The sequence below is a fragment of the Lepidothrix coronata genome, unplaced genomic scaffold (genome assembly GCF_001604755.1).
Source record: "Lepidothrix coronata isolate B3197 unplaced genomic scaffold, Lepidothrix_coronata-1.0 Scaffold24, whole genome shotgun sequence".
Taxonomy (NCBI): Eukaryota; Metazoa; Chordata; class Aves; order Passeriformes; family Pipridae; genus Lepidothrix; species Lepidothrix coronata.
In genome coordinates this window covers 1,239,804-1,262,708 of record NW_016690204.1, presented here as the reverse complement: position 1 = coordinate 1,262,708, position 22,905 = coordinate 1,239,804, and the positions used below count along the sequence as shown (strand labels likewise).

At 56.7% G+C, this 22,905-nt stretch overlaps 1 protein-coding gene across 2 annotated transcripts; it reads left to right on the top strand.

Annotated features, from left to right (window-relative positions):
- Positions 1-1,803: 1,803 nt before the first annotated feature.
- Positions 1,804-17,643, top strand: PRR35 (proline rich 35). Of its 2 annotated transcripts, none has more exons than XM_017808717.1 (3): positions 1,804-2,035; positions 12,641-14,346; positions 15,373-17,643. In XM_017808717.1, exons 2-3 carry the CDS (start codon positions 12,731-12,733, stop codon positions 16,304-16,306), a joined length of 2,550 nt encoding a protein of 849 aa, XP_017664206.1. In that variant the 5' UTR covers positions 1,804-2,035; positions 12,641-12,730; the 3' UTR covers positions 16,307-17,643. The 2 variants fall into 2 exon arrangements, with proteins under 2 accessions (XP_017664206.1, XP_017664207.1); XM_017808718.1 differs by lacking the exon at positions 1,804-2,035 and adding an exon at positions 6,753-6,864 and having other exon boundaries at positions 12,705-14,346.
- Positions 17,644-22,905: the final 5,262 nt, after the last annotated feature.

Genomic DNA, 22,905 nt, shown 5'->3' with positions numbered 1-22,905 from the left:
CGGCCGGGAGCTCTCAGGGTGCTCCCGGAGCTGAGCAGGGAGGGAGGGGAGGATGGCAGTTGCCACCAGCACAGGCAGGAGGGCAGAGAGAGCCACCTCTCTGCTAACAGGCTCCCGGGGGCGATTTGGGCTGCTCCCCTTGGGACAGGGCAGGACGGGATGGGACCTACCGTGCACAGCGCAGGGGGGGGTCGTATCCAAGACACCCCTAAAGACCCACTTCGGGCGGGGTCCCCCTGTGCCCCCGTGCACCCGGGGACACCCAGAGGCAGCAGGGAGTGGGATGCGGCAGCCATCCGGGGGTACCAGGGTGCAGACTGTCCCTATCGGGCTCAGAAAAATGCCCCCAAGCCCCATGGCAGCAGACCCAAGGAGAAATCTACGTGGAGGCAGCCCCCATTCGCTCCTCTTCCTCCCTCCGGGATGCGGTGGCATCCACTCGGATGGAGCGAGGCAGCCGTGCTCCCCCCTCCCCAGTTGTCCCCCTGCTCGCTGACCCGGGCGGGGGGCGCTGGCAGGCGGCTCCCCCGGCCCCCCCTCGCAGATGGCGTGGGCAGCCAGCACAGGTGGCCCTGTGCCACGGCAGATTGGGCCCGGCTGCCTGCGGAGTGCCCGGGCAGCGCTGCGCCCCTGCCGCGGCTCGGGGACAGCAGCAGAGCCACGGCCCCCCCGTGGCGCAGGGGGTGCACAGCCAAGGGGGTCCCCGCACTGCCGTGCCTGGTGCTGGATCCGGCTCTTCAGCACTGGCACCAGAGCCCCGTAAAATAATAAACCAAGGACGGGTGACAGGGAGCTGGTGGCTCAACACGAGGGGGGACACGGGGTCCCCTCACTTGGCCCCGAAGAGATGAGCTGAGCCAGAACATCAGGCGGTTTTGGGAGGGTCCCGTTTTAAGGAATTGCATTAAACAATGCCGTGCAGGGTTAGTACGATGCAGATGTCTGGGCTGGTCCAGCATCCTGAGAGGAGATTCTCAGGATACAGCTCCCCCCGGTCCTTCCAGCCAGAGCCAACACCCGGGGTGGGGTGGGGTGCCAGGTACCCCAGCTGGGTGGTGTGAGGCTCCCTTCTAGGAGAAAAGGACCTGCAAGGGGACAAGGGGAGGCCTCTCTTAGCCGCGATGGTGCTCAGCTCCACACGGGGATTCCAGAGCACGAGCTCCAGGGTGGACTCTGCATCAGGAAGATGGCATCAGCTCCAGGATGGGCGCAGAGTGGGGATGATGGTGGGACGGTCTCAGCTCGAGGGGACCCGTCCTGTGACACAAGGGGGGATCTTGAGCTGGAGATGTGGCACAGAAGCTGTCAGGGCAAGGGTGGTGGCTGGAGCAGGTAAATCATTAATGCCGGAGAAAACCAGGCTGGCATCCTGCCCATCACTCGTCGACAGGAAAAGTTGATGTTGGAAGGAGAATTTTCACGTCTAGTCTTCCCCTCCCTCCTCTGCCTCCCCCCCTAGGGACAGGGGGCTGGAGCAGAGAGCCGGCCCGGAGCCACGCACGCACCCAGCCCCAAACCAGCCTCTTGCCGAGCACGTTCGCTTCCAGCCCAGCTGGTTTTGCTCCCAGCCTGCTCCGTCTGTGCACATTAAAGCTTTTTCTAGGTCTGAACTGCTTTTGGCAAGCCAGGCTCCTGTTGGTCCTCACCACCCTCCCCATGGCTGCTCCCCCCGATCCTTTCCCCGTCTGGCTCCCGCTCCCCCTCCCCGGTCGAAGCCCTGCCAGGGACATGGCAAATCAGCGCGAAGCCTGCGGGGCAAATCGGTACAAATGAGACCAAGCAAGAGGGTGGGGAGGGACGGCGAGGGGGGGGATGACTCTTGGGTTGGCGCTTCTGTTGCCGAGTTTAATGTTTCCTGCAAACAACCCTGTAAATGCTGAGGAGCGGCTTCGGACATCACCTGGCCCCTGCCTCTGCGGGTTTTGGGGACGCTGGGTCCCGGGCGGGGGGACAGCCCTCACCCCGCTCCCACAGCCTCCCCGCAGCCTCCCGGCCCTGAGCAGGGACCCAGCCGGGACGGAAGAGGGACCGAGCTGTAAGTCCTGACATTTCAATCTGTTTTGGGGAGAGATGGGGTGGGCGGAGGGCAGAAGGTGTTGGAGGCAGCACAGGGGTCCCACTGCAGGTCAGGGCAGGAAACAAAACCCACCAAGGACTTGGAGGGGAAAACATTCCCCCTGTTACAAGCTGCCTTCTCCTGTCAGTTTTGCACTCTCCCAGATAAATTCCCAGGCATCTGGCAGTGCCAGGGAAGCCCAGTGCCACACCGAGCTCGGCCAGGAGCGGGAGCTGGTCCCCGGACAGGGGATGTGCGAACCCGCTGGGTGCAGGGAGGTGGCTGTTCCCAAGGGATGCTCTTTGATCCTGCTCTCCTGTTTCTTGCAAGCCGTGTAACTCCTGCTTATTAAAGGCACTCGGCACCGGGGAGGTCATATGGGGCCTTTCTGCTTGGGTTGCTCTCCTAATGACATGTCCGACTGCCTTCGTGAGTCCCTGACAATAGAAAGTTTGTGGAGGATTTTGGACGCTTTCCCCACGGCCGTGTGATGGGTGGCAGAGGTCTGACTGTTCTTCCCACTGAAAAATGAAATGATACGTCGGGAAAAGGGAACCAGCCTGAGAGGACATGGAGGGCTGGTTAATTTAAACATATTTACCTCTTCTGGTTTGTGTAATAATCAAGATCAATGGTTTTCTGCAGGTTTGGAGGTATGATGAGTGTTTGTAATCGTAAAAAAGAAATATAAACCAGGTGAAGATTGAAATTTAACAGTAGCACAGTATTATCCATATTATCCATAATTTTTTCTTCCTCTAAATCCTTCTTAATGGAAGTGAAAACTAAACTGAGCCATTGAATTTTCAGAGGAGGTGAGTTATTGAAATGCCTAATGGTGTCAATTAGGAATATACTTCCTCATGCCAAAGGATGCCTGTTTGTAGGAATTTTGGTAATTAAATCAAAAGGTCACATAACAAGGAACAGTTCACAGCAGTCAGAGGCTTCTTACAAAAAGAGGCAAGGAAATCAGGTCAGTAAGGCCCAGCTGTGTATCCAGGTGGTGGCAAACCCTGGGACTGGGATGGGGACAGGTTTTGGGCACCCTCTGGGTGTTGTCTGCATGGTTTCATGGAGCTGCCCTGCTCTCACCCCTCCTCCAAGGGGAGGATTTGGGTTCCCCTCTGTGAAAATTCGCGATGGGAGGTTGTGAATGTGTCATCCCGCGTTGGTCTTCTCACCCTTTCCTGGAGCCTCCAAGGAATTTCAGAGTCCTGCCCATCCTAGAGGCAGTGGGAGGGGGCCCTCCGTTTGAAGGGGGGATGCAGAAATACCCCCCTTCCTGCACAGGCATCTCGGTAACTGTCACAGCATCTCCTCCCGGCTCCTCCGGCGCTGCCGACACCCGGGAATTGCAGGGACGCGGCCGCCCCACACGGTCCTGCGGCACAGCACAGGTTAACGAGCTGCATTCCCGCTTCATGCTCCAGCTAATAACATCCCTGCCTCGTCCCAGTGGCTTTGCCTCGGGCCGTTGTTACTCCTCCTGGTCATCCCTTGGCCAGCGCAGACCTTGCTGGGCGATTTGGTGGCCAAGTGCTACCTGCCCGCTCGGCGCCTCCGCCTCCGGAGTCAGCGACATCCCTGGGCTCCCGTTCCGTGCTGCAGCCCAGGCACTGCTCTTCCTGAGGGAGCGAAGGAGCTGGAAGCACAGGGAGGAGGCTACCGCGCCAAAACCCCAACTGAACACCATTCCTGAGGGGCAGGCAGAGAGGTGCCTGCTGCCCACAGCATCACAAACGCTCCTGCCCAAGAATAAATGTGCATTTGGAGACTAAATATGTGTTTTGGAGAGAAATCTGCCTGCAAAACGGCTGCAAAGAGACGTGATGTGCTGGCTGGTGAGCTCAGGGTCCCCACAGAGCAGCCTCTTCCCAGGGCTGTGTCCCTCCTGATTCCCTCCTCTCTGCTGGGATTGTGGCATCCCCTAGGAACAAAACAAGTTTCTCTCCTGAAGGGTTTGTGGGTGTCCCTGCCTGCTGGCCCCAAGCCAGAGTATCCCATCCCTGCGAGAGGCCTCTGCCTGGCTCTGCTCCTCCACCTTCCCTGGAGTCCTTCCCAACCAACTCTTCTGCTCTGCAATTTCCCTGATGTCCCCAAGCTCTCCCAGCCAGTGTTGAACCATTTCCCCTTTAGTTTTTTAGTGTGTCGAGTTGCTTGTGGTCACCTAAGGATGGGGAGGGAGAAGCAGGGAACATTCCTAACTGGAACCATTTTGAAATGGGTTTTACAATGGGCTGGATTTCATGGATGTGGTCACCAAACTTGTGCCAAATTGGCACATCAAGCCTCTCCGGTTTTTTTAGTAGCTTTTACTTTAAATATACTTAGTCCTTTGCAGGTGGTAGTTCTTTGGTGGCTTGTTGAACCTTGTCATGATTTAAATGTCTCCCTTGTGGCTCCATCCTAAAATTGCTGGCTGAATTCAGAGCTGGGAGCTGGCAGGCAGGAGCAGGGATAAGCTCATGTCCTCCTGGGTGGGGGCACAGCATTGCCACAGCCCCCCTTTTTCTCTGGGGGTGGTTGAAATCACAGCTCCATCTTAGCCATGTTTTGGCTAAGAAGATACCTCTCCTCTAACAGGAGAGGGAGGGGGGTCTATGGGGATTGCCTTGAGAGCTGGGATCCTGACCAAGAAAAAGAAGGGATGTACTGTGTGTGCACCAAGGTCTGTTCCCTGTGACCTGTGATCCCCTTTCCTGCCCTCCCCTGCCCACCTGGGCTGGCAGGAGGGTCCAAAAGGACACAGGGAAGAAATAAGTGCGTCTGCAAATAGGCCCATGTCCAAAGGATGCACCAAGGAAGGGTCTTTGGCTGAATGGGGCAATGCCAAATGAGGGCTGGGTGGCTGCAACCAGTGATGCTTTGTTTGGGAAGCCCTTGGAGACACTGACAAGCTCAGAAAGTCCCAAGAGGGCCAGCTGTGGGACAATCAAGCAATCCCTGGGCACTGCTGGCTCCAGCCCAGGCTCTGCTGAGATGTGCAGAGGTTCCTGCAGGGACATAACAGCTCCTGGCTTGAGGTGTACCATGGCACATGTGGCTCAGACACATTAGGGAGCACCTAGAGTGGGCCAGACATGTCTCTGGGGCAGCTGTGAGTCCTCCTCGAAGTCCTTTCCATCTTCAGCAATGGTGAGAAGGTGTCAGGGTGAATTTACTGGTGTCAGAGCAGCCTGACTGCTGTACAGAGATGACTCACTGCCTGGGCAGGGGGGGACAGAGGGATGCTGTGTAAGTGACCTCAGCAGGGCCCTGGATAAGGCCTCCTGCAGTATCCTCATGGCCAAACTGGAAATGTGAAGATGAGGTGGGTCAAAATCTGGCTGGACTGCCAAGGCTCAATGGGCTGTGCTGGGCCGGGGAAGGTGAAGCTTCCAACTGAGAAAGGGGCTGACAGGGACCTGCCAGAGCTCAGTGAAGGAAATGGCAAAGTCCTGCACCTGGGATGGGTAACCCCCTGTAGCAGGGCATGTCCTGGGCCAACAGGCTAAAACACAGCTTTGCAGGAGAGGAGCCACATCCACGACATGAGCAGAGACAGAACATTGCCAAGAACTGGACAGAAGGGAAAGGCCCGGAAGATAGTAGGAAGCATTGAATGTGAACATGGAGACAGGGAAGGGTGAGGGCAATGTTTGTAATGTCCTTGTGTGCAGCTCCTCTCCAGTAGCAAGGGATAACTGAGGACACAGCCATGGACATGTACAGGAGCAGGAGGGGGCTGGGCTGCAAGGCAGGAGGTGGGCAGGCAGGGAGGGAAGACTCTCTGCTCCTGTCCCCAGAGAAAACCACGTGGATTTGAACTGAAAGAAGGTGCATTTTCTGATTGCAAGATGGAGACTGATTTGGTGGTGAAGGACACCTGGGTAGCAAGTACAAGCACGACAGGTACATCGTGGGAGAGAGCTCAGGATGTGAGGAAGGTTGTATCAAGATGGGAACTTTTGGTGACCGTTGGTGTGTCTTAGGAGATGTGAAAAGATCTGGGCTCTGCTAGGCCAGCAAAAGCAAAGCAGAGATCTCCTCCCTTTCTTATCATTCCCATCCCAAGAGGGTTTGAGTGTGAACTGTTCAAGGACAAATGGAAACAAAAATGAGGAGAGGATTTCTAAGTACTGGTGCTGCAGAGGTTTGGGAAGATCATGGAGCTGATGGGGCAGGGGGTGACAAAAAGCACCTTGTTGTGTGACAGAGCTCATCGTTTTGCAGAGGAGGTGGCAGAGGAGGTGGCCATACCCAGCCTGGAGATCTGTGCTCCCAATGGGGCAGAGAGATGATCTAATGTCTGTGTCCACACTGAGGACACTCACAGATGTGTCACCATACCCAAAGTCTTCCAGGTGGAGAGCTGAGAGGGAATCTCCCAGGGCAGGAAGTCATAGGCAGTGGGATCCATCCTGGGCTGTCACACCAGGAAGAGGAGAAACCACTAAGTGGGGAAAAGAACTTCAGATGTCATAGAAACTGGAAGAATCTATGGAAACTTTTTCTGGAGACAGGAAAGGCAATGCTTTGAACCTTCAGTAGCCCTGCACATCACAGGGATGACCCAGACTTTAGCACAAAGGATAGTTGGACCATACATTCCTATTCCACCTTCACAGACCTCTTAAGCCCCCCCAGTTCTCTCCAGTTGTCCATCCTTTCCCCTGGTAACCATGCCAGCCTGGACACCACCTCCTCTTCATATCTCTGGGTGTCAGCCACACTGTTGACCCTCCTGAGTTTCGCATGATCACCTTCTCCTCTCTCCAGCTGCCCATTTTCATTTGGAGATTGATGTTGTCTTCACAGATTTGGAGGTCAGTTTGCCATCGAGTCACTGACACCATGACTGGGACCTGTGGTCTCCTGGGGCTCCATTACCAGGTAGAGTGGAGGTGGAGGAAGATGTAGGAAGCTCCCATTGTGGGGTCTGGGCACAAGCTTGTGGGGGTGGTTGATATAATGTGAAGAGACAGTCTTACATCCTGGTGAGCCAGGACCTGCCTCTTCCCCGAAGGGCTCGCGGCAGGAAAGGCTGTGGGAGGAAGGCCGCTTGTGGTGGAGGACCCTCGTGTCTCTGGAGAGTAGCCTGGAGGCTGTGACGGCCCGATCTCATCTCTCAGGGAGCCTGTGAGTTGTGTTGTGAGTGTCACAGGCAGGGGCGGTGACTCCAGCCCATTGCCACTTGGTTGAACGCTTTTCACGCGGTGCCGGCGTTGCCCCAGGGAGCCTTCAGGCTCAGTGAGTTTTAGGGACAGATAGATGCTTTTTGGGGATAGAGGCTAGAGGAGGAGCATCTTGGGACAGGTCAGAGACATAATAACACTTCCTGAACAAGTGCACAAAAGGGAGAAGATTTTTATTCAATATTAGAGAAGACTTGTACATGTGAAGGTGCTCTGGCTCTGGCACATGGCAGGGAGTAAGTTCATCATCTGACTCAAGGACACCCCAAGGCTCAGCAGGAGACGCCAGACAGCCTGCACTTCCAAAGGCAGCAATGCTCACACAGATGGAGCTACCTCATGTCTGGGGTGGGCTTTAGCTCTGCAGGTGGCCCTGACCAAAAGCCCCCTGAGAACTGAGCCTTCCCAACCAGAAACTCCAGATCAACCCATAGGCTGGAAACCCAAAGGTTGGGAACCCAAATATTTTCAGATTTGTAGACCACGACTGACTTCAGCTTGACCCTGGGATGTGAAGCACATGCTTTGGTGACCCCACACATGAAGGCACAGAACAGGTGATGAGGAACCCTCCGAGCAGCAGAGCCGCACTGAGCTTGGGGGTGTGGGTCAGAGCCTCTGGCCTCGCATGCGAGGACGTGGTGGGTGGGCAGACATAGAAAGATTGGAGCAGATGGGAAACCCCAGGCCTTTCTGAAGCTATTTTGTGGATTTGGGAAGAGGAGAGATTTTGATGCAACAATTGGCATCAAGCCAGAGGAAGGTACACCTCGAGGTGGGAATAGTTTCAAAGTTGCTGAAGTAGGGACCCCAGAGAGACATGGCAGGATGGCCTGCCACAGTCACTGCCACAGAGGCTAGGGAGGTGCAGAGGTCTCAGCCCCACCAGCCAGGCTTCTCTCTTGCTGAGTGTCTCCTGCTTTGCCATGGCCAATTGCCTCCATCCCAGCCTCCGATAAACGCTTAAAAGCTCAAATCACACAACCCCAGGCTGTGGAAATAAAAGGGACCCGATAGCCGCTAATAGCCGAGCAGCCCCTGCGGCAACAGCGGGTAGTGGAGGGAAAGTGGTTTGCATTGATCAGCGGCTCCCTGTTGCCTCCCGCCCCGCTCTGCCCTGCTCTGCCTGGCTGCTGCAGCCACAGCGCTGGAAAAACGGGATCAAACCCCGCGGGAGGTGCCAGAATCCGGGTAATGGCAGCAATGGTATGGTTTGTAGGGTTGGTGTGAGATCCCATTAAAGTGCCATCCTTCTGCTCCCCACTGTCCTGTCCTGGCAGGGTCACCAGGGCAGCATGCCCCTGGGATGCCGACTCCTGCGGACAAACAGCAGTGCTGGGATCACAGACTGGAGCAAGGCTGAGCCTCTGGAGCATGAGGGATCAGGACAGCCCAGAAGGAAGCAGCTGATGGATGTAGGAGCAGGGAAAAGTTGTCCTTTTGTTTGGTGCTGGGAGTACAGGGCACCACCAATGAATTCCCACCCAGGGTAGGACCAGCTCATGAGAGACCACAGGAGCCCTCGGCTGCAGGACGAGGTGGAGGCAGGTGGTTCATCACAACACTGAGTGGAGAAGAACTTCAGTGCCTTTCTTGAGCCCCTTCCTCCATGCCATGTCCTACAGCCATCTAGGAAAGGTTGAGGGCAACCAATTTCCTTGGGAGCGTTGTAGCTCCCTGGCAGCCTCCCGAGTCAGCCTCACAGGTCAGTGGCAAAAGGAGGACACCAATTTGAGAGATGAGGTCTCTGTTCCAGCCAGAACAGCTCTTGGGTGTCTGTAAAAGCAGATCAGGACATGTCCACCTACGGATGGAGAGGATGGCAGGAACTGTTTGTGTTGGTACAGGACCCATTGGATTGAGCCCCTTCCTGCATGTGGCTGCCACAGACTAGGAGGAGGCTCAGGGAAGGGATGAGGTCTGGAAGGGTTCGGCCCCACGTACAGCTTCATCCTGGAAAGGAGGTGGTGAAGCAGAGGTGTGATGATGAACCATGTGGCTGGAGGGTGGACAGGGACCGTGGTTGCTGCTTCCACCGGTCAAAAAATTGGGGGCCATTAAATGAAACTTGTGGGGACAACAGGCTCAGAAAGCTGGAGAATGAAGCTCTGGGCAGTGTGCCAAGAACTCCTGGCTGCAGGATGCTCTGGAGGCTGAACATTTCCACAGCTTCAAGAGAAGCTCCTGGAAATTCAGACTGGGGAGGGTCACTGCCGTGTGCTGCATCCAGTGGCACCCGGTCTACTGGGATGGCCGAGGGATTAGGAAAATTGGAGTGGTACTATAGATACTTCTCCTACATCTCAGGAACCTACTTTGACTGTTAGTAGGGACATGATGGGCAGCTGAGGTGAAACAGTTCATCTACCCAATGGTTTGTATGCCCTTCCCTGCATCTCTGGGGCTGGAGACCAGGCTGGGATATTTAAGCACTGGAGCACCGGGGACTCCAGATCTCTTTCCTGGGCATCTCTCCCTTCTTCTTTCCCTTTGTCTCTCCCTCTCTTTCTTCTCCCCTTGCCACTCGGCTCCCTCCGCCCGGCGCTGCCCTGCCCTGGGCGGTCCCGGGGCGGGGAGCAGGGATGCCGCAATTCCCAGGCACAGGTGCGCGGTCCCTGCCGCGCTGCCCCCGGGCACGGCCCCCCCGCCGCGCCTGGCAGCCCACTGGAAATAATGTGTTGTGGCAGAGAGAGACTCAGCAGACCACGAAGATCTGCTGGTGCGGGAACTGCTCAGCAACCAGGAGCCACAACGCCTGTCCCCCAGCTCCGCAGGGCCTGATCCGGCTCTGGGGATGCCTCTGCTCCTCCGGGGCCTGCCCAGATCACACGCAGGGCACCTTCTCACTCTCTCATTCTTTTTCTTTGCTCTTTCCCCTTCTCCTCCCTTGCTGTTCCTCTCTGCATCGTTAAGGAGGTGGAAGCAGCCAAGCTGCCTGTCCCTACACGGGACATCTCCCTGCCGTGCCCCGCACCACCGGGCACAGGAGGGGAACCAACGGCTTTTGCAGCAGCCTTGGAGGAGGAGGATCAGGTGTGCAGGAATGGAACAACCAGTGCCAGTCTTCCAGCAAAGATTTAATCTACCTCTGGCATATAAACAGCAAATGTTTGTTCAACTGACCTGCAAACAGGGGACGTGAATCGCAGCAGGGCTGAGGCGCCGGCTCCCTGCACTTGGTTCCTTGCCATCCAGCAGGGTGACATGGGGCAGGGAACCAGGGACAACGAGGTCCAGGATGCTCGGGGCACCTCAGGCTCGGTGGCTGGAGCCAGGGAGCGATGCTGGGAGGGACCTCATGCCACCCAGCTGCTGCTGCATCCCTTCTGCTCCCTCGAGCGTGTGCTGAGCTCTCCTGGCTCACGGGCGTGATGCACACACACCGTGTCTGAGGGCTGAAGGACAAGTATGTCCCTGTAGGCTGTCCCTCGCTGCCCTCAACCTGCAGGCAGGAGGCCCCAAGCTCTGCCTGCACATCCCACTGCGATGGGAGAAATCAGCCTTGGCTGCTGCAGGTTTGTTACAAGGGGACGTTTTTGCCTGTTTTCTGCATGACCAGATCTCAACAGCAGGGTCGGGTTCCAGCTCAGCCCACACGTGGGTGTGCAGAGGGCTGTCCCCAAGCCCTGCCTGCAGCTCAGCCTGGTCTGGGGAAAGCCACAGCACGGCTTGTTCCCTGTCCCCATTGTAGGTGGGAAATACTTCCTACTGTTTATGATGACCCTCAAAAAGAAATTTGAAAGGGTCCTACGTAGGACTTTCTTCCATCATGCAAGCACTCTCACCATGCTCCTGGGGGAAGGTGATGCCCTTTGGTGCCTGTGGTGAGGAGATTGGATAACAGACCATGAAGCACCTTCAGCCTGGCACAGCCATCACCTGGGCATGAGGCTGGTGGGACTATCCCCAGGATCACCAGTATTCCTGTTTCAGGGACTGTCAGGTCCTTGAGCCACTGCCTGGACCTGCCCCCAGGCAACTCCTTGTCCCAGCTGCCTAAAGCTGCAGACACACAGGCTCTTTCCCTTCCCATCCTCCAAATCCTGTCTCCTTCTTCCCGAAAGCCAGGGAGCAGATTATTTCCCTGAATGGCTCCAGCTGCCACATTGGTGGCAATCTGGAGCTGCTCCTGGCCTCCTCCTTCCTGGGTTCTGCATCCCCACATCAGCCTGACTGCAGCATCTCCTGAGGCAGAGCTCTGCCCAGGGACCTGCTGTGTGGGGGAAGGATTTGGCTCTTGAGAAATGAGCCCTAGATACACAGAATGAGCCCTCAAACTCTGTCCCCACCAGGAGAAATGTATTTTTTTTTCCCGAGAAGCTGGCAAGTCCCCCCAGGGCAAATCTGTGTCTGGAGGGGTGACACAGACACGTGCATCAGAGTCGGGTGCCCCGTAACTGCTTTGCCATCTGTGGAGGAGCCCAGTTTCGTGGCCGTGGAGCCTGTGCTGGTCTGGCTCCTCGGGGATGAGGAGTCAGAAGGCTGTGCCCCTCGGCCCACTCCCAGAGCTGGTGGAGCGACCTTGGAGGGACGGGCTGTGGGACAGGTGTGACCCTGCTGTCCCCAGGGAGGTTGTGGTGGGAAGCACAGAGCGGACAGCACGGCATCAGGGGCCTGCTGGGGATGTTGCCTGAACATCTTGATCTTGGGGAAGACACCTGGAAGTGGGGAGGTGTGGTTTAGCCTGGATTGGTTTGTCGGGCTGGATGACCCCTGTTGTGGCACAGGACAATATCAGTCCCAGGCAGCCAGGGAGGCAGGTCTGCTTTTCCAGCCCTGACACCCAGTTCCAGGCAGTCAGTCCACAGTCTCTCCCACCTAGTCTGTCCATCCAACTGCTCTCTTTGTGCCCGGATCACACGTTCATGTGCAGGCTCACAAGTCTCTGCATTTAGCCCAGTTCTGCACCAGCTTTGGTGCCACAGCTTTGGAACTTCTCCATCAGCTCTGACATTGCAGTAGCCCGGGAGAGGGCAAAGCCAAAGCCACACAGGTCTGTGCCCGACACAGTGTTTAGGTTTCCATTCTTTTCTCTTTCATTCCCTGCCTTCAGCAGGGAAATGGTCCCTGGGCTGGGCTGGGGCTGCCCCAGGGAGGCTGCAGCTGCGTGCCTCAATGTCAGCTCAAGGTGGTTTAGCTTCAATGCCTTTAATAGTGTTTGTTTTCCTTTTCCTCTGGGGTGGCTTGAGAGAAGAGGGTCAATAATGGAATCAGCATGTACAGGAACACCTGTATGGTTTGGGTAAAAATTCTATCACTGGCCTGGGTTTCAATCCCAAACATGGGAGCTCCAGATTGACGTCCCAGTAGCTCCAGTCTCTGGGTCCAGGAGGTGCCCACGGAGCACAGCCATCACCCTGGGGAGCTGCAGGCACAGCTCACCACCTCCATGCTGTCCTTCTTCCAGGGCACACAGCACTTCCTGGAGAGGTGTGGGAAGATTCACACATCCTGCCCCTCTGTTCCCACAGGGAGCCATCTCCAGGCACCCACCACCATGTCCAAGGACGATGTGGGCTGCAAGCTGACTTCAGTCTACAAGCACAAGGAGAGGAAGCCGAAGAAGCCTCACTACATCCCAAGGCCATGGGGCAAACCCTACAACTACAAATGCTTCCAGTGCCCCTTCACCTGCATGGAGAAGTCCCACCTCTACAACCACATGAAGTACAGCCTGTGCAAGAACTCCCTGTCCCTCCTCATCGAGTCTGACTGGCCCTACAAGAAGGGGAACCTGCTGCACCCAGAGCTGCGGCTCCTGCACGCGGAGCCCTCCCGGCTGCGCGGGCGGAGGGATGAGCAGGACACCTGTGACTCCTCGGCCACCTCGGTGGGGTCGGGCCGGACCAAGCAGACTCCAGGCAGGGATGGCCATGAGGACAAGTCAGGAGTGGAGATCCTGCCTGCTGAAGGAGCTGGTGAAGAGGGTGGCCAGTTCCAGGAGGAGGAGGAGGACGTCGCAGGCCTGCTGCGGGAGATGGATGCGGGGGAGAAGAAAGAGAAAAGCGAAGAGGCAGGTTGCCAAGGTGACCCAGCTGAACCAGAAGTGAATGCTTTGGTCTTTGGCTTCAAGAACAAGAGGGACAACAAGCCTTGCAAGGAGATGGAGCCCGACTTCATCATCACGGATGTCTTCTCCCTCAAGAACCATGTCATGAAGAGCAGGGAAATGGCCTCCCCTGACCTAGATGCTAAGCCAAAGCATTGCAAAGTGCCAAAGAAATGCCTGGCCAGCGGTGGGATCCTCATGGAGCAGTGGAAGCTGGTGGCAAACGGGCAAAGGAGGAATACACCTGAGGTCTCCCCACCTTGTACTGACAGCAACATCATCCCGTGCTATCCACCTCCAGCCTACAGTGACTACCACGAACCTCAGGGCCTAAACCTCTCACTGCTGGGTATCAACTACCCATTAAACCCCAGTCTCTTCTCCTACCTGAGCCCCACCATGGCCAACAGCACGACAACACACCCACACTTGGCTCAGCTGCCCTTCCTGGCTTCCACGGCCCAGCTGATGCACCCACACGCCTCCCACTTCCAACCTCTGCAGACCCCCGAGCGCTCAGCCTTCCTTCCCCGCTTCTACTACCCCTTGCTCTTCGAGCACACCTTCGGCTCCACTGACAGCAAGATGTCCTCCAGCAAGCCAGACACCCAGCAGCTGGTGGGCTCAGTCATGCCCACACCACCCCAGGCCAAACCTCCCAATGAGCCAACCAAACCCGGGCTGCTGAAGGTACCCATCCTGAAGACAGGTTTTCCTTGGTCCAAAGGTGTCCGGGAGGAGCCAGGCTCTGAGCTCAGCCACCCTGCCATGCTGGAGCAGGAAGAAGAAGAGAAATGGCTGTCCCACGAGAAGGAGGGCGGCCCAGCTTTGGGCCTCACCAACCTGCGCAAAAAGCCAGCCACCGACATCTACCAAACCGTGGTGGGGGTGAAGGATGGTGCTTTCACCCACGGCGGCGTCCGGAAGACAGAGCTGGGAGTGGTGACCTGTCTGGAGACCAGCAGCCCTCCAGGAAACCCACTGAAGAGGAAGTTCCCAGCCAATGGGCTGGATTTGATAGGACCTGAGAGGATGATGCCTGAAAAACTCAGCTACCAGGGCAGGTAAGTTGCCGGTGATCTCAGCTTCTTCCTGACATCTGGTTGACCTTAAACATCACCTTTGTACCCTGTTGTATTACTGATCCCCCTACTAATCTAATCATCTCTAATGAGATGAGCTCCAGAGGGCTGAGCATCCCCCAGGCTGGTGGTCCACACCAGTGCCCACTCAGAGCAGGACTCTCTGCCCTCCAGGTGTGTCCAAGCACCTGGGCTATGTCACACATGCTGTCACTTGCTTTCCCCTATTCTATATAGAGCCAGAGGTCATGTGTGTCTGTGTGGTGTAGACCTGTGCTCCTCAGGCTCCAGGAAAGCTCCTCTTGTGTCCCCAGATATCCCAGGTTTGCTGGAACAATCATTGCCTATTTTTAAACACACCCATTTGCATTCCTTTGATTCGCCTTCTGGTTTCAAAGCCCAGAAGGAGGGTCACGTTCCCAAACATTTCCTTTTACCTGGGGCTAGAAATGTGCACAGCTCCTTTAAACAGATTTTCGGTTCCTCCCTTGGTTGTCCAAGTCCAGCTGTGACTCCAAGAAAAATGTCACAGTAAACCCACCCCTTTGACACCTGGAGGAACTTTCTCTGGAGAAGCTCTCTGTGGTTTTCTGTCTCCACCTGCCCTTTCCCTGCTCTCAAGTGGGATGGAGAGATCCCCTCCAACTGAGCCTTCATTTAGAACTGTAGGATGATCATTTCCATCAACATTCTCCAGTGCTCCAAGAAGAGGGAGAACCCAGGTTTGGCCAGATGAGGTGGGATCAGCACCATTTCCCCAGGCTGGTCCCTCCCTTGGTTGATGGGTGTCATGAAACAGTGTGTGCCAGGGCCCATCCTCCTCCTAGGAGAACGATGCCAGGAGCAGGTCCACCCAGGGCTCTTCACACTTTGACCAAAATCCTTCCTGGAAGGGTCCCACACTGGCAGCAGCCAGTGGAGGAACCCCGGCTGTATCTGGCCCTGGACCTGTGCCCAAGGGTTTTCCTATCATTTTCCCTACTGACTGTATCCGCTTCTTCTCTGCAGCAGTTCAAGGGCCAACGCTGGCCACATCCCCAAGGTCCTCGACCACTGGCACACAGAGGTCCTCGCAGGGCAGCCTGAGGAACCAGAGAGGGGCAATGACACCGAAGTCTTTCCCTCTGTGGGTGCTGCCCTGGACCATGGTCTCTGCAAGCAGAGCAGACCCCAGGAGACATCTGCCACCATGACAGACTCTGAGGCAACAACCGTGCTCATCGGGGACCTGTCCAAAACCTTGGAGGAGTACCAGGAGGTGGAGAAGAAACTGTCTGATCTGGCAAAGGAGGACACCCCTGGGCAAAAAGAGCTGAGGGACCAGCTGGTCAAAATACGAAGGGAGCTCTACCACATCCACCAAGCACTGGAGAAAGCCACCAAACCCCACGAGGGGCCGCTGGACCTGTCGGTGAAGAGATCCTCGGAAGGTCTGGAGAAGGTGCAGCAGGCCAAGAAGGAGCCCTGCAACGTGAGCCTGGGAAGCGAGAAGCTCCACGGCAAAGACCAAGGGCCCCTCAGCAAATGTCCGGCCACGGTGGAGACCGGAGATGGGGAGGGGCTGCCCAGCTGCCTCCTCGAGGCCGAGAACAAAACCATCGACCTGCTGATCAAGATGAGCCGCTCTGAGAGCCTCCGGGCGGCCTCGTCCGAGGGCCCCCTGGGTGCTGTGATCAAGGCCGAGGTGCTGCCGCTCTCAGTGCCCCTGGAGCTGCGGCACGTCATGGAGCCCTACTACAGCCGCACCACCAAGTGTGAGGCCGACTCCAGCGTCCTGCTCTGCTCCGACGGCAGGTCCGGCACCACCCAGGGCCCTCAGCTCCCGGTCCCTGCTGAGGATGGGCCCCTGGGCTGCCGGGCCATGCAGCGCTCCCTGTCCCGTGGCCTTCCCGGCGACACCGACACCGTGTGTGTCCACAGCCCTCTGCATGCAGACCCCTAAATCCAGCTCACTCAAAAGCTCCTGGATCTCACTGACCACCTCATGCTTCACCTTGCCAGCATCCCACCTCTCCACTCCTCCTCTTCCCCATGGATGAAAGCTCAGCTGCTGCCTGGCTGGAGCCACGTTCTGGGGGTCCAGCCAGCTCCCATGGATGACTCCACAAGATGTAAAAATCCAGTCCCTGTCCTCCCTCAGTGTCACAGACAGTGCTGCTGGGCTCTCCATGCTCCTCAGCCTCAGCACCCTGCTCCTAGAGCTCCCTTCCAAAGGGAAATCATTAGCAGCAACAACGGACAACTGCTAAAAGCACCAGACTCTCAGCAAAAGGCTCACCCAGCCCTCTCATCAGGGACACTCAGGGACATTTTCAACCCAGCTCCCATAATCTGTGGACAGGGGAGGGACTACAGAGGGCCAAGCCTTGGTCCAGGCTGTGCTCAAAGAGACCGTGGCTGTCACCTTGTGCAGAGCAGAGACACAGTGGCTTCACCCCATGGAGGCTGGAGGGTCACAGCGGGAAATCGAATGCACAGCTGGACTGACCCAGAGGCCAAGTGCTTTCCACACTCTGGAGACAAGAACATCCTCCCAGTCACAGTGACAAGGTGACATGGCAGCCACCTTGCCAGCTCCACACCTGGGTCCTGAGCTCTCCTCCAGGGGTGTTTGCCATGTGTAGGGAATGCTGGGCTGTGGGGACTTGCTCCTGTCCACTGACCATTCAGGGTCTGGTTCCCCCTTTTGCCTTTACACACAAAGAACCTTCCCTCCCTCTGCCCCTTGGCCTCTGCCCAAGCAGACATGATGCGTGGCCCTGATTCTGCAGAGTTCAGCTCCCAGGTGCTCCTGCCCGCTAGTCCTAATCCCCCAAATGATGGCACATGGGACAGCAAAATGGGTGAGATGATGCTGCCATGAACCACACAGCTCAAGGGACAAAGACCCCAAAAATAACTGAAGGGACAAACTTGGCCTGTCTCAAGCTGGAACAAGGCTGAGCAGCCACCCCTGAGCCAGACCGCTGGTGACCCACCCACACATTCAGGTGCCTGATGCTTGTGGGATCAGCATCAGCCTTCCCAAAAGGCCACCTTTTCCCCATGTTCTTGCCTCTGGTGGGCAGGCTGGAACCCACCACAGGGCAGTCACACCACCCTGTCTCCTGCCACCCTGCTGAGCAGCATCTGGCTCTGGCTCTGTCTCAGGATGTCACCATGCTTGGGGGCCAGGAATTCTTGGAGTCCCTCCCTCCAGTGCTCTCCTCCTGGAAAAGCCAGGCACCCTTTCTTTCCTATCCACACTCCCTGTTCAGGACATGGTGGGGTGTCCTGGTAGCACCCTTCACCACATTGACCTGGTGGCTTGTTTTTTGGAATGAGAAACACTGGGATGGGGGGGCAGGAGGGCAGGACAAAGGGGACAGAGGCAAAGCCACAAATAAGGGACCTGCACAGTGCATCCAAGGAGCTTTAGACACCCTGGGCACAAAGTGGATATTCTCACTGCAGTGGCTTAAGAAGGCAACCCTGCACATGGGACCTGGGATTCACAAGTACTTTGATGGACCCAGACAACAGGAAGAGTTGGCTCTTCTCACTGCTTTGCTCTCTGGACAAAGCTTCCACCTCATCAAAGGAGCTTATTTCTCACTGTAAGACTTTTCCTAAGGCACAGGGGCCTGTGGGGTTGTTGGTCTCTTCTCTCTGAAAGGAAGGAAAAATGATCAGCTCAGCACTGTGGCCCTCTCGAGCCAGCTCCAGGTCTTCCTGATGGACCATGTCCTGCTGCTTCCCAGCATGGCCCTGGCCCCTCAGGGTCCAAGCGAAGGTCATGAGACTCCACTAGAACAGACCCCAGAGCTTCGGTGCAGGACTCTTGATCCCAGAGACCAGAGGAGCTGATGTTGGCCCTTTCTTTCTGGGTGCGAATAGTGCTGTCATCTCTGAATGCCAGAGCACCATCAGCACAGAAGCCCCCTCCACACCAAGCACCTTGCTCACATCACCCACTCCCACCAGCCTCCCAATCTCTCTTCAGCCTCTTCTGCCACCCTGTGCCCCTTTGTCACCCTGTGCCCCTCTGTCACCCCCTCTCCCCAGCTCCCTCTCTCAGACAGCCCTGGCACCCACTGTCCCCATGCCAGCACCTCCCTGTTCCCATATCTCAGGGCTCCCTAATCCCCCCTCACCTTCTCTGTGCACCCTTCATCCCTGGACCCTCACCCAGAGCACAGCCAGGAAGATGGAGTCCCATTTTCCAGTGACATCCTTCCCTGCCCTCCCAGCCTTTACCTTCTCTGAGGAACAACAAGGCATGTGGGTCCCTCTGCCCACCTGGGAGCCCCATCTCCTCCCAGCCCCGTTGTTTCAGCACATCCCCGTCTGAACCCGGGCACCTTGGAGGTCCAGGACACCAGGGGGGTAGCTGAGCTCTGGGACCAGCAGCCCCGACCTTCAGCAGGGGATCCCTGCCCAGACCTCCAGGCAGTGCTGCCTTTCACCCTGTATTAGCTGAGATGCTGCCTGCACACTGCCACCTCTCCCTCCCCAGCCCCTGACTCCATCCTGCTGCCCTGAGCTGGGATGCTGCCCTGCTCTGTGGTGCCAATGCTGTGAACTGGGCACCTCTCCCACAACCAGAGCTGGTGCCCACAGCCCTCACCACGTCACCCACCATCTCCCTCACCTCCCCAGAAAGCTGGGGACAGGTGGGAGCTGGGGGTCGATCACGCAGTATTTATTGTTCACAGTTTTACGAATGTACAAAACAAAAACCAAACCATTAAAGGGAAAACCTCCGAGTGGGAGTTGCTGTTGCCTGCTTTGTTCTCCTTTCTATGGAGCTCTGCTCCAGCCAGATCCTGCAGCAGTCCCTGGCCATGGTTCCCCAACATGCAGCCTGTGTTTTCAGGGTGCTGGGTTAGCCACCAGACGTGGCCAGATGTTGGCTCTGGCTGCATGTGGTCAGTATTTACGTGGGTGGGTTTTGACTGTTTTGTTTTGCTGGATCAACACTGGGATACCATTAGCTTGTCCCGTGCTGGGAAGAGGGGCAGCCCATTATGTCTGGCAGCAGATGTCAGGGGAAGAAACCTCCTCACAGGAGCCACGAGGGTCCTAATTCATAGAATCATAGAATTCCAAAACAGTTTGGGTTGGAAGAGACCTTAAAGCTCATCTCATTCCAACCCCCTGCCATGGGCAGGGACACCTCCCACTATCCTTGGTTGTCCAACCACCATCAACCTGGCCTTGGACACTTCCAGGGATCCAGGGGCAGCCACAGCTTCCCTGGGCAACCTGTGCCAGGGCCTCCATACCCTCACAGGAAAGAATTCCTCCCTAACTAGTACTAAACCTACTTTCTTTCAGTCTGAAGCCGTTCTCCCTTGTCCTATCACTACCCTTCCTCCTGCAGAAGTCCCTGCACACACACACACAGCCTCTTCCTTCCATCTCCATTGCCAATTTACCATGACTAGGCCTTGGGGCTGCAGTGCCAGCCCCTGAGTCCTGGTGCAGGGCAGAGCAAAGAAGGGGGTATAGGGTCATATCCCACATCCCAGTGCCACCCTGTTGCTCAGCCTTTGCACCTTGTCCTCAGGGGTGCTGGTGGCACCCTCACAGAAGGGATGGCTCCCCTCCGTGCACTGGCATGGCTCTCCAAGGCAGCCCCTTGCCCCGGGACTGCTGCTTGCAGAGCACCAGGGTGGGATTTTCTGGAGGTGGCCAAGCTGGTGGAACCATTCCAGCTGAAAAGATGAAAGCATTTACCTTTACATTTAAATAATGGATGGGAGTTGAACTACCAGGGTGGCTTATCCAGTCTGCAATCTGCACCCCCAGGGCCCTCAGCCCACTCCAGCACAGCGCCCATTACACGGCTATTTGGTCACCCTAAAGGCATCTGATAGGGAGCCATTACCTGCCCTTTACTGCAGGCCCACTGATAGTCATCTTTCCTGGTCAGGGTTGACCAAACTCCCCCTGCTTGTGTGTTCCCCCCATTTTCCTGCCAAGCCAAGAGCAGTCCCAGTCGACAACTGGGGGACCCAGACAAATCCCTCCCCTGCCCTGATGAATCCAGCAGCCCCCCTGCTCCTGGAGCTGGGGGGATGTGGAGTCACAGCAGGTCCCTCAGAGCCCAGCAGCTCCTGGTCAATGGAGCTGCACAGCTTTTATGAGTTTCTAACCCCAGGTGGGTACAGCTGCTCCTGCTCAAGTATTCCCTCTCCTCCGGGTTCAAGAGCAAAGGAGAGCTCTGGGATTGGGTGGGAGGGAAGTTTCCTAATAAACAAACCCTGAGGGAAGGCTTATCTCGGGCAAGGCAGTGGAAGGAACCAGATTTCAAGGTTCCTTGTAAAAGGGGAGGTTGTTATGCTCCCCATCCCATTGGCACAAGGACGTGGCCCCAGGGAAGCTGAGAGTGGAGGTGGGTTCACTGCATCCCCAACCAGTTTTCCAGCTGCATTGGTGTGACTGTGAGCTCTGGCTGGATGCCCTGCCAGGGTCAACAGCAAGGGGAGACAGTGCAGGGGCAACCCAGGCACCCTGGGGCACAGGGATGGGGCCAGAGTTTGTAGGGAAGGGTGGCAGGTCACATCATGCTGCTCGTCTTGAGCATGAGGTGGGAACATGCCACAGACCCCATGAAAATGCTGTGTCCCCAAATTTCCCCGGCAAAGGGCCAGTGGTAAATTTTGGGGATGGATCTCATGCTGGAAGAGGACTTTCACTGCAGAGGTACAGTCCCAGGGCTTCATGGGGGACAGCAGGGGCTGTGGTGGGCATCACCTCCTCCCACTGCACCTCAGCCTGGTGGGGGAAACAACAGTCCAAGGGACGGAGCAGAAAACTCCCTTGGGATTTCTGGGCACTCACTCGTAACAGTGGAACCAGCTGGGGACAAGAAGTGGTTCCTGCCCAGCACAACCAGTTCTCTCTTACCCCAACGTGGGCAGAGCAGAGCTCAGAGCAGTGGAAAGTTACTAAACGTGGACTCAAGAAGGGCCAAGGTCGGGCAGGAGATTTCTGAGATGTGTGAAGCTGCAAAGACAACCTGGAGCAGGATTGCTCCGTCTCGGGCAGGAGGGGGGCAGTGACCTGCCTTTGCAGCAGTGACAGGGCAACTTCAACAGCGAGTTGAGGGCAGGCAGAGATCTCAGGCTGGAGGACTCTGGAGCTGTGAAGACAAATCAGGAATTGCCCCAGAACGCTTCCCATCACTCCAGGGGGCCTGTCCAAGCCCATCTTGCATTTCCCACCCGGGGAAAGGCTGCCAAGGCTTCCTTTCTGCCAAAGGACTGCACGGGTCATGGGAGAGTTTCCCCATGACCTTAAGTAAGGAACGGCAGCGCTCTCAGGAGCTCCAAGCAAAGTGTCTTGGAACATTATTCCCTTTTTGTCTCTTCCTCAGCCCTCTCCTCAGCCTTGTCCCGCCCTTTGCTTGGAAGCATTTGCACACTAGGAGCAAGCAGGGGAGGATGTGGCTCCCCTCGAGGCAGAAATGTCACCCCCAGGGCTGGTGGCACAGCACGGAAGCAGCACAGATGTGCTGAGAGCTGGCAGGGGCTGATCTGCGAGGGCAATGAGATCGGACAGACAGCCCAGCCACCGGCTCTCACCCAAACTGCAGCTCCTGTGCAGGAACCACAAGCCCTCATCCTCCTGGGAGCCTCTCTGTGGGAGGAATAGGAGCAGAGACAGCCAGAAGGCATCACTCCACACGTTGCCTGTGGCTCATCTTGCATCCTCTGCTCCCAGCTGTTTGTGGAAGCAGCACTGCTGCTCCTCACCGCTCTCACCACTGCGGTGGCATCACCGCCTCCAGCCATCTCACATGCCCTGCTGACTGTCCCCTGGCTCTGACGGGAACACTGCTGGAGTGTTTTGAGTCCAACATGAACTCTTCAACCCCATCGGCCATGAACGCTGAGCTGCAGAGCAGTTCCTGGGACAGCAGCTCCAGAGCTGCTCCAGCAGCGCCTGCGTTCTCCATCCCCCCATGGCGTGCAGCCAGTGTAGAGGAGCAGCTATCCCATCTCCTCAGCTTTAAATGAGGAAAAACAGTACAAAAAGCTACAAAATCTCCCTGCTGCGTTTTCCCATCTGTTATTGCAATTGGAGGTTTCCTTTCCCTGCTCCTGGATGCCTCCGAATGGATCATTTCCCTGGGTATTTGCCCAGGGCAGAACCTTTCTGGCTTTGGAGCTGGATCAAAGGCCCACGGAGGGAAGCACTGAGGTTTAAGTACTTAAAAGAGCTGGGGCAGGGAGAGCAGTGCTCTGGCTCTCACAGGGCTGATGCTCCCGGAGGCAGCCGAGTGGGGAGAGAGTTTCCCTCAGGCTTCGCAGGCTAAGACAGGGTGAGATCCCAGCTGCTGATGATGTTTGATCAGCTCCTGCCTTCCTGCCCACTTCCCTGCCTGGAAGGGACCTGCACCTGCTGGGACTGAGGCAACATGGGAGATGCCAAGAGGTGCCGAGGCACCAGGGCTGGGTGCTCCCCACGGCTGCCTTGGGGTGCAGGGGAAGATGCTCAGGGTCGAAGGGTTGAGAGAGAAGGAGGAAACAATCCTGCAAAGCAGAAGCTGCCTGA